The 11,748-nt window shown below is 44.4% G+C and overlaps 1 protein-coding gene across 1 annotated transcript in view; it reads left to right on the forward strand.

The window, feature by feature from the left end:
• Positions 1-7,801, forward strand: part of LOC134192984 (uncharacterized) — a 7,808-nt gene extending 7 nt beyond the window's left edge. Inside the window, exons 1-3 of the mRNA XM_062661744.1 lie at positions 1-877; positions 4,453-5,142; positions 7,113-7,801. The exon at positions 1-877 is cut by the window's left edge and continues 7 nt beyond it. Of these exons, the coding sequence (XP_062517728.1) occupies positions 5-877; positions 4,453-5,142; positions 7,113-7,493 (1,944 nt within the window). The 5' untranslated portion in view covers positions 1-4 and the 3' untranslated portion in view covers positions 7,494-7,801. The remainder of the gene's footprint in view (positions 878-4,452; positions 5,143-7,112) is intronic.
• Positions 7,802-11,748: the final 3,947 nt, after the last annotated feature.

Consider the following 11,748-nt stretch of genomic DNA (forward strand, 5'->3'; position numbering starts at 1 on the left):
CGGTATGCACGGTCTTCTGTCTCTCCTTCTCTGCGCGGCAGCAGCAGTGGCTCAACGTGGCAAGTCGAACTTCACTTGTGTTGTTCCAACGTCGTCACCTGCACTCGACGAACCGCCTCTTCCTAGTCTGCCATCTCAGTTTGTAGCACGCGTCGTCGCAAACATCGAAAACAGGGACTACTTTGTGGAAGCAGTCGAATACTACGATTATCCGAACAACCGTGGCAGAATGGATATCCTAGGTGGCCGACGTGGATCCAACTCGCAACATTCCACCATCTACACGTACGACGACGGACAGTACTTGTCTTTTGACTCAACGCGGTGCAAAGTCCATTATCTCAGTAAACGCACGGCATTTAGTGTTTTCCCGTTTTCGTTCGATTCTCCAGGGCACATGCACATCCGTGGAGTAGCCGACATTTTGCACTTCGGACGACAGTTCAATGAAATTTATTTAGGGGAGGAAGACCTCAGAGGCATTCGGGCGAATCGATGGAGGACGTGCTTAACTACCAGGGCAGGAGGCAACATGAGTATGGATTGGTACTTCAGCGCCGCTTACAATGCTAGTGGTCGACGTAGACCGTCCAGACTGAGCGAGGGAACACCCCTACGGCTTGTCATCGAAGGAGTTGATCCTAACTTTGGTAGGCGGAGAGGCAATTTCAGTGAAAGGGGTTCACATTACTTCAAACATACTTACGAATATCTGACTTTCAAGGCTGGTCCGATTGACAGCAGTGCATTTCAGATACCTTCTGGCATGTTCTGTGATGGTGCAAATGTGACTAAAGATGTACCAACACTTCCTGATCAATTCTCGACTCATGTCCAAGTGTTCAATGCTCTTAATAAGACGATTTCTCTATTTGAGGTAAGATGAATGTCATGATTTTGCATGTCAGACTCCGCCTCCTCCGCTTCTGCCATTCCCCCTATGTCAATCCGCAGCAGCTAGAGACTGGTACGGTGCTGCCTTTTCATACCACCTTCAACACCTTTGATTACTATCAATAGCAGTAGTATTCACCTGCTGGTACAGTGACGTTTGAGACCAGGAGCATAAAAAGATCTCTATATGCTCCTGTTGCGACTTAAATTGCACCAGAAGAGGGCAGTCTGGTACTGGTGTGTCCCCAACTCAGAGTGACATACGGGAACAGGTGTGGAAGAGGCTTGCAGAGTCTACTCGATTAGCACAACAAGAGTTCAGTGTAATTAAGTAAAAATATAGTTGTATGCGTGTATTTTTGTTGCCGAGTGTAGCGAGGCTTCTAATCCGGGTTGCACAACAGAAATGGGCGTGGTCCTATATGGGTCTCCATTGAGCTTTTGGTGTGTGTGTGTGTGTGTGTGTGTGTGTGTGTGTGTGTGTGTGTGTGTGTGTGTGTGTGTGTGTGTGTGTGTGTGTGTGTGTGTGTGTGTGTGTGTGTGTGTGTGTGTGTGTGTGTGTGTGTGTGTGTGTGTGTGTGTGTGTGTGTGTGTGTGTGTGTGTGTGTGTGTGTGTGTGTGTGTGTGTGTGTGTGTGTGTGTGTGTGTGTGTGTGTGTGTGTGTGTGTGTGTGTGTGTGTGTGTGTGTGTGTGTGTGTGTGTGTGTGTGTGTGTGTGTGTGTGTGTGTGTGTGTGTGTGTGTGTGTGTGTGTGTGTGTGTGTGTGTGTGTGTGTGTGTGTGTGTGTGTGTGTGTGTGTGTGTGTGTGTGTGTGTGTGTGTGTGTGTGTGTGTGTGTGTGTGTGTGTGTGTGTGTGTGTGTGTGTGTGTGTGTGTGTGTGTGTGTGTGTGTGTGTGTGTGTGTGTGTGTGTGTGTGTGTGTGTGTGTGTGTGTGTGTGTGTGTGTGTGTGTGTGTGTGTGTGTGTGTGTGTGTGTGTGTGTGTGTGTGTGTGTGTGTGTGTGTGTGTGTGTGTGTGTGTGTGTGTGTGTGTGTGTGTGTGTGTGTGTGTGTGTGTGTGTGTGTGTGTGTGTGTGTGTGTGTGTGTGTGTGTGTGTGTGTGTGTGTGTGTGTGTGTGTGTGTGTGTGTGTGTGTGTGTGTGTGTGTGTGTGTGTGTGTGTGTGTGTGTGTGTGTGTGTGTGTGTGTGTGTGTGTGTGTGTGTGTGTGTGTGTGTGTGTGTGTGTGTGTGTGTGTGTGTGTGTGTGTGTGTGTGTGTGTGTGTGTGTGTGTGTGTGTGTGTGTGTGTGTGTGTGTGTGTGTGTGTGTGTGTGTGTGTGTGTGTGTGTGTGTGTGTGTGTGTGTGTGTGTGTGTGTGTGTGTGTGTGTGTGTGTGTGTGTGTGTGTGTGTGTGTGTGTGTGTGCGTGCGTGCGTGCGTGCGTGCGTGCGTGCGTGCGTGCGTGCGTGCGTGCGTGCGTGCGTGCGTGCGTGCGTGCGTGCGTGCGTGCGTGCGTGCGTGCGTGCGTGCGTGCGTGCGTGCGTGCGTGCGTGCGTGCGTGCGTGCGTGCGTGCGTGCGTGCGTGCGTGCGTGCGTGCGTGCGTGTGTGTGTACAAATCTCAAATTTCTCCTCCCCACAACCACGTTTCATGATAGGGCCCACCTTAAAAAATTGTTTTCGTGTCTGACTACAGATGAGCCTAAGAACGATTTGTTCAATTGACCGAACGGCGGCGAAAACACTTCATGAACTTCCGTTGCCCCATCCTTTTGTATTGTAGCTAGGGACTGTGTGTACTTGACAACCAAGAAACACCTTCAGGAGTTGAATGCCACCTACAGTCAACTACTGTATTCGCCCGTAATAACGCCATGGGCATATAGAAAATAAACACTTTTTTCTGGGCGTATACTAGGGCATGGGCGTCATTTTGGTCCTAGGCGTATACATGGTCACTAAATGTTGTCGGCTGGCCAGTCATCATCTAAATACTTGAAGACAAAATACCATAAATGCTTGCAATTATCCATTTGCAAGATCTAAGGTACTGGTATCCATAAAGCATCAGCATACACGCAGAAACTAAACACTATACACACGTGGTCGTCGGACTGAAGCCCGTCAAGAGCATCAGGGCAATTGCAATGAAGACATGAGTCTAGCGGCAAGAACTTTCACTCAACATTGACACCAGCTCATCAAACGCACACAGACGGAGATGAATGTTCTGCGGACCCCATTTTGTTTTGTCTGCTCATGCGTATTCTGGGCTTATACTTGGGCATGGGCGTATAGTTGGGATGGGCGTTTTTTCGGGCTGAAAGTTCTGACCTGTCGCACATGGGCGTATATACGGGCATGGGCGTTATTTCGGTATGGGCGTTATTACGGGCGAATACGGTATTCACACGTCAGTATGATCAATCCTTTACTACATTGTGCTGCATCTGTTGATAGTCAATGTTTGCTGATATCAATTGCTATGTCAGTAATACCATACCACTGTTGTTACAATGGAACCGAGTGCAAACCTAGACTGTACATTTCAATTGTCTTGATCACGATCGCAAAACGACGACTACCTATACCAGGCCTATATACGTAATCTAAACTACTAGGAAGTTTGCATGTTTACTTCCATGACAGCTAGGGTTTCAACAAATACGTATTGTCTAGCTAGGACTCGGCGTTTCAGCAGATGGTCTGAAAAGTTCGTTGGAAGTGTTACTCACGAATGGGAGGCGCCTACGGATACCGTACAACTAGTAAAACAATAAATGTTTGTAGTGTGAGTGCATCGGTTTTGACACTGTCTAGAATCTTCATGGTGTTTTGGTCACCTTTGACTTGTCAACTAAAGAATGTCATAACACCCCTTGATATAGAGCCTTTGAAACTGTTAGGTGTCATATCTTGTGTAGCTTCTGACACAGTACAACACATTTCTGGATTAGCAGTAGACTAGACTTTGATAGGGCAGAATAGCTAAAGCAATACTATAATCAGTTGTCTTGATGTTGTTATGGTAGGCATATTTGTAAAGGTAAACTTGTTTGGACTGGTGTGTCAAGGGACAACTAGGTACATACTGTACATGATGTATGTGTTGTCTACCTTAATTGCAAGCTCTCACTGTCCTGCCAAAAACAATGAATTATTTTTTTATGCATTTGAATTTAGTACATTTTAATTAATACATTGTGTTGTTTTTGTTTTTGCATAATAGTCCTTGCCAGACTTGTTGGAGCTAATTTGATACAGATGGGCATGTGTTTGCTTAGCTAATAAATCAGCAAGTGATCTGCAGCTGATTACTATTGACTCTTTGTTTGTGCTTTCACTAAACAGTCTATATGATTAGTTTGTGCAACGAATTTCTAATTTTTGCGTAAGAGAAGGGAAGATACTGAATGGGGTACTGTAATGTAGATGTTGTTGATATTAATTGTAAATATGTCAGCGATAGGCATATAACTCATGAACTGTGTGGTATTTGTGAAATGTATTAAATGGGTTGTAGTTGCCATAAAGTTATTGTGGACAGTTTTGGTTTTCTCACTTAACGATGGTTATACATCTATAGGAAGTCTATGATGGCCCAAACGAGCGTTTCATGTTCAATTCTCCTTCTTATCGATCAATTAGAGACTTTCGTATCGGCATTGGTTTCAGTTTGTTCAGAGGGGCATGCAAGGCAATTGCTCTGACACCATCTTACTTGAAGGAACACAGAGTGCCTTTTGCTAAAATAGCTGCTGATCATAAACATTTGGAATTGAAGTCAGTGAAAGAACTATTTGGTTTCTCTGGTCAATACAATGTTTCATACATTGGAATTCGAACAGTTAACGGTATTCCATGTGATGTATTTGCGGAGAGACGAAACGACTTTCCACGTCCTGGAAATGCAACTATCACTGAAATGTCATTTGCTAGAAAGTCACTCAATTACATTGCTTCTAGTCGGCCAGAACATCAGGTTCCGATAAAGTATGAATTGTACAGTGAGAGCCTGATTGGCAGATTGCAGTCACCTCCTTTGCCTCATGAATTCCACAGCGTCATCAACGTTTACAAGTTTTCTTCCGTACTAGAAGATGTACCTCACATTGATGTGACTGCCTGTTACTCATCGAGTGCTACTGTTTGGTTCCAACTGAATAATGACTATGAGACACTCGTGCGGTATGGCATCGAGACTTTTACAAGGGCTTGTGTGCAGATGGTGGCTAGCAGTGCTTTGGTGGACGTGTCGCGTGTAACACGAATGACGGTGAGTTTGCTCATGTTGAATATCCAATAAAAGCTAGTGCATGTTTCATGTCTGTTGGTTTATCTACTTTACATGCTGATGGTTCTTGAACTTATATTAGAAGCTGCAAGTCATGATGGTAATCTAACCATGCAATCAGTAGCATTATCATCAATTAGTCAAAATTTTGACATTCCCTGCTGTGTAGAGACACAAACCCATTTGATAAACTTATGGATAGACAGCCAGCATAACTTCTCTATGTGAATGAGATGATCAGACAGTATATCTTTGTTGTAATGGAGAAACAGCAGAGAAGTCATCAATTCTTCTTTTACGTTGAACTTCCAAATTCAAAATAAAGGAGACGGAAAGACTCTTAGACCTACTTCTTACCGTTGTGTATGACAAGGCTGCTTTACGTGTATAGTAATACTGGCTTTACACTAGATGATTTGACTTGAGCCATTGGCTTGAGCCTGCATGACCCTGTGCTATGATTTGGCCCCGTGGAAACGGTGTTGGCTCAAGCTAAGTGCAATTAGCCCATGCTAGAGTAGCTCGAGCTAAACCTTACTGTCAGGCTTGAGATAAAGCTAACCACGTATTACATATTTTCGTGTTAAGAGGCAACAATATACACAAGCGTATTGCCTGCTACTTATTCCCGGATTATTATCAAAATGGCAAGCTGTAGTATGAGGATGTGAAATTCTTGTTGTGAAAACTGAACTGATGTGGAGGTTTTGATTGACAGTATCGTCGTCTTCATGCACTTGTGCCAAGCATTCCAGATGCACCACAACGCCCAGCCACCAATCATGGCCAAATTAGCACGGGCCAGCCAATATGTCTCGAGTCAAATCGTCTATTGTCTAGTGTAAAGCCGGTGTAAGACTGCATGTATACCATGCCAAAGTGCACAACACAGTACTGTACCTGTAGCTTTCGTTTGTAGCTAGTGAATACATCACATGTTTATAGGCCTACTATACTACTATTGTAGCTGCTCTAGGAAGCCGTCCCTGCAGCCGCTACATAATGTAATGCCAGATTCTAATTGACAGTACTTGAAAACCCATTAGAGTTTCAGTTTGGACACTTACGTTGAATACATATAGTTTTGATATCTTAAATAACACCAGTCACCTCGTTATTTTGGTTACATTGATTTTAATGGCTGTGATACAGTAACATACATACATACATGTATGTACATACATGATGGCATCTCTACCACTGCAGTGAAGACTTCAGACATACATTTTTTCTGTTTTATTTTGGAGTTGCTACAACTCCTAATAAAATGTAAAAATGATACAAAAATTCACACAATACTATTGCCAAGACCTAAAGAGTAGTATACTACTAATTTCCAGCGTGCTCGCCACAACCCGTGCCAGGGAGGTCCAAAAATCTTGAAAATCCTGCAGTACCCTTTGTCCACAAGTCCATTCCAGCCTAATGTTTTGTTTAAGTTTCCACTTAAAGCAGGCCATAATGGCTCTCGGTGGCAGTTTTCTCCTTTGTGTCCAGAATGTTGTTATGAGAGTTACAAAATGTTTCTGAAGTTTTCCCTTGTGGAGCAGTAGATTGAGGATATGGATGTTCTGATTCACAAATGTCACAATGCCGCTGGTTTGCGGCAAAGCCAAAACGCTGCATAAAATGGTTTTCCATATGATGTACCGGCCAAAACATGTTCCATTGTGTCTTCCTGTGCATGACAAGCTGGACAAGTTGACGAAATATCAAGTGCCCACCTGTAGAGATTTGCTTGAGTTGGGAGTGTCTTATGAAGTAATCTCCATAGAATGTCTTTGTTGACAGTGTCATAGGTACATACGTACATACATACATACATACATGTATACATACATACATACATACATACATACATACTTACTGTATAGTATGTAGAAGTTGCTGATGATGAATGTTGTAATGTGATGCTGTCTGCAATTTAATTTACAAGCATTTTTTGTCTTTAGTTCACAAAATTGGACATCAAGGTTCTTACACAAGTGACCCTAGTGGGGTCTTTAAATAACAACAGCATTCAAGCAAACCTGTTTATGGGAAAGAATCTGGATGACGGTGTTGCCAAGTTGCAAGCTATTATTGAGTCTGGCAAATTTGTTGTTGTTGTGGGTAACGCAACGTTCAAGGGAGTGGAAAGCTCTTTCTCTACTACGAGCCCGGTAGGGTCATCTTCATCGTCATCAGATGCTAGAGTGGGAGTTTTTATTGGAGCGGTGCTTGCTGCACTGTTCGTTGGTATCCTGATTGGTTGTTGTGTCGTCTATATTGTGGCAAAACGTAGAGGAGCGTTTTCTCCTACGTCTTACAACAAGCATGATAACCCTGTCTGAAGTGAGCAGTAAGGGTCATGCACAGGACTCTGGTGCAATGTAAAGTTGTGTTGTTTGTTTAGTTTGCAATATATGGTAGCAGTGATGTGATGTAGTAGTCAAGGGTGTAGTGTTTACTCAAATTCATTTTTCTCACAAATGTGAACTGGATATTCCTGCATGGAATTGTGAAATGCACATGTCCGAATGTATGCTGCAATCAATGAGTTATAATCATGCCATTGAAGTTACAACTTGTTACATGATAGTATAGTCAGTCATTTTTTCATAATAGTACAGATCAGTCAGTCCAGAGAAACGTTACAGTTCACTCGTGATACGGATTTTGCAATGTTTGTCTCTTGTGTCTGTACGTACAATAGTATTAGGGGGGGGAGAAGCTTCCACAGCATGCGCAATCTCGAGGGTAACACGCACCTTTTGTTGATCTCGGTGTACAGAAAGTAAACGTTTCCGTACGTGTCTGCTTCTGAACCGTAGATCATCTTGCCGTTGACTAGACTTTGTAAGTAAGTTCACTACTTACTATTTCGTGCATCTTGTGAGAGACTTTGCCTGCGTAGAGACGCGTAGGAAGCCATTTATTGATTAGGCTCCTCGAGCTGAGGGTGAGAGACTGCTGTTCAAGCTGAAGTCGCCTGATTCACTCTTTGAAGAGATACACGTGGAATGGAAAGACAGACTACTCATTGCCTAGCAATGGAAGTTTTGTTAGGTGAAGATTTTGCGGTAGGGGAACCCATTCGGGGTAACCGAACGTGACGCAGTGTGTGGCTGAATAGGACTACTTGTTTTCCCCATCTAGCGTTCTTGAACTGTGGAACTGTAAAACTGTGTATCTTTTCGAACTAGAGTCAGCAAATTCGTCTGGCCTAACCAACCCTTAATTCATGAAAGGCGGTGAGCTCACGAGCGTAGATTTACATCACTTGATGTACCTTGACCTGATTCTTTGTTTGCTATACAGACTAATAGTCTTGGCTGCTGGTTCAATCCAACTTCACACTGTATCAAGCATACTTCTCGACACGAAACCTGTAGAGCTTGATTTTCATGTGGCAGTGTGTTGATCGTGAGAATGACTTTCCTTTCCTTGCAACTCAGACTTTGCAAATGCAAGCTCTTGCTTGAGAACTCTAATCTTGTTTTGAAGTTTCACTATTTCATTTGCTTGCTGTTCAATTATCCGACATAAACCATCGTCTAGGCTCACTAGACTAGTTAGACACATGTCTTGTTCAACTGCGCCTGCGGATGAGGTAGAACAGCCTCTGCTTTCTGATTGAGACATTACAGCTATGGAATAGCTAGTGTGTTTGTGTGTGTGTGTGTGTGTGTGTGTGTGTGTGTGTGTGTGTGTGTGTGTGTGTGTGTGTGTGTGTGTGTGTGTGTGTGTGTGTGTGTGTGTGTGTGTGTGTGTGTTGTGTTACTTTAGACCTAGCTGTTGCTGAGATTTGTAGACTGGCAGTGCTAATATAATTGTAATAAACAGACTGTAGTGTACGACTGTACTCTGATCCGCGTCAGTACATATCGAGTGCAAGTTATCACAGTAAGAACTTTGACTTGGCCAATTACATATATACAGAAGCAAACTAGACTGCCTAGAAACGCGGAACGTCCTACATGTCTAGTTACCCCAAATGGGTTCCCAGGTGGCATGATGTCACTCGCCAAAACTAATCCATCGCTAGGCAATGAGTAGTCTGTGCTTCCACTCTGAATCAGGCGACTTCAGCTTGAACAGCAGTCTCTTAAGCTGGATTTACAATATGGGAACGCTTGAGCGTCGCGTCGCGTGCGTCCAGTCACGTTGTCTTGCGTGGGAGTGGCACGTACGCGTCACACGCGTCGTACCATTCACAATACGATTTCAGCGCGCCGTAGACGTCGCTGCCTGAATTATTGAACTGACCACTCGCGCTTCGATTTTCTACTAACAGAACTCTGCCGGAACCCCCAGCTTGCTCAAAATCAATTTCGAGGCGTTCTCCCATGCACGCAGGTCTTTGTACGTCTTGCAGTTGATCGTCCACAAGCAAGGACAGCTCCCTACACAATCTATAGACCGCTCAACGTCGAGTACAGCGCCCAAATCAATAATCATTGCCCACGGAAGCCACACGTGCATTTATAGTTGGCTGTGATTGGTCGAAATCAAGGTGCTACTTCCGACGCGACGTGTACAGCTTCCGATTCGACGCTCAAATAGAACTTGGTTCTATTTGGACGCGTCGCGTCGCGTCCGTCGAACGTCGCGTCGCGTAGACCATTTACAATTTGAATTTGTACTACGCGACGTGACGCGACGCGACGCACGCGACGCGACGCTCAAGCGTTTGCATATTGTAAATCCAGCTCTCGAGAAGCCGTACTCAAGAAATGGCTTCCTACGCGTCTCTACGCAGGCAAAGTCTCTCACAAGATGCACGAATGGTAAGTAGTAAACTGACTTACAAAGCCTAGTCACAGACCTGCCAACCTAGCAGTGTCAAAATGCGTGAGTTTGCAGGATAAATATGTGAGAGTTTAAAATTTTTGGACACGCCTACATTAGCATTAATATCAATAAATTTATATCGTAATAAGTGTTAAATATATATAAATAATATCTAATCATCAAAATTTAAGTATTTGCATGCCCGATTGGAGTAGAAGCCATTATTTTATTTAGTTACTAGGATCCATGGCCCGTCCTTCGTACGGGCAAGATACTGTAGTGTAAAGATAGGTCTGTGGACACGTCACGTGCAATTTTTGTTGCGAGGTCCCGGATGTGCTGACTGAATTCGAATCTTGCTCTTCGCGCTTGTTTCGATAGAAATCGACACACTCCCCGTGTAGCGTTTACTGCAGAGAACGTGTAGGTTGGATTCGGTGCAAATGCGATCGGAATTTGGAAAGAAACGAAAGCGCTAGAAGAGTAAGTTTCGTCGGCAAGAGATATTCGATTGCTCGAAGCTTTGCGAAGGACGGCGATGCATACAGTCTACACAGGACTTGTGTGGGCGTGTATTCGAATGAACTGGAATGTGTAGCGTTTGCGTTATCAAGAAATTTTACGCGGGGGTCGACCCCTGAAAAGGGGACCCGGTGCGTAATTTTTTAAATTTTTTTACACAAACCTTTCTCTGTGCGTACCGATTTCGGTTGCGAACGGACAAAAGACGTGGCCTCCAAACGCGAACACACACACACACAGACAGACAGACAGACAATTTGAGCTTTAGATAGTAGATAGTGCAACAAATGTATAACCGATTGATTAATGTGCCTAATTAGCGACACACAGTATCAACACCAATTACTAAACATAATAGTTAATTAATTAATTAAACACAGAACTTGTACTGTAGGTACTACTGCCTGTTATAAAAATCTAAGAACAAAGTACATGCACATTCTCGTGGCTAGTTGGGATGTTCTGGATTCTATTTTCTTGTGGCCTTCTTCGATCGCTTTTCCAGCAATACGTATGGTAATCGGGTAGCCAGCCCCTTCCCCCTTTTCCACTGCTGACCGACTCCTCCTTCGAATTCTAGGTCGGTACTTTGACCAAGTATGTTAGGAAAGAGTCGGATGAAGAGGGGGCTGGCACATAGAAATTGATATTGAGATATCAAGTGTGTGTACACATGCATGTACAAAAACTGCAGGGTACAGTTACACAGAACAGACACGCCTATCATTTTGGTTACACCCACCAATGGTCAGAATGCGGGAGATCTGATGCCAAATGCGGGTAAGCGGGAGAAGGGTCCCAATTGCGGGAGAGTTGGCAGCTCTGTAGTCAACGGCAAGATGATACAGCAGACCCGGAAGTCGACTTTAATTTGTGGTACAGAGCGAGATTGGCGAAAGGTGCGTTACGTGTTACCCTCGAGATTGCGCATGCTTTAGAAGCTTCACTCCCCCTAATATCAGCAAACGCTGTCATGTCTTGCCCAGAAGTACAGTATGACGCGACGGGAAAGGGTCTGGCTACGCGAGACAATGTTGTTTCCAGGGTTTTACTTTGAGTTACAGTTGACAGCGAGGACAGCTTGATAGCTGTTGAGGTAGATACTAGAGCACGCCCGCTTAGATCCTCACAAAATCTCACACAGGAAGTGACTTTTCCGCTCCTCGCGCGCGCGTTAAGAGGGGCTGTGCAAGAGGCTACGTCAGATGTACACCTAGCAAGAAACCCGATAACCGGAAGACCGAGAGCGCGGCCTAAGTCAAAAATTCCCGTAGCTGGTCTGGAACTCCGAGG

Source organism: Corticium candelabrum, chromosome 17, assembly GCF_963422355.1.
Source record: "Corticium candelabrum chromosome 17, ooCorCand1.1, whole genome shotgun sequence".
Taxonomy (NCBI): Eukaryota; Metazoa; Porifera; class Homoscleromorpha; order Homosclerophorida; family Plakinidae; genus Corticium; species Corticium candelabrum.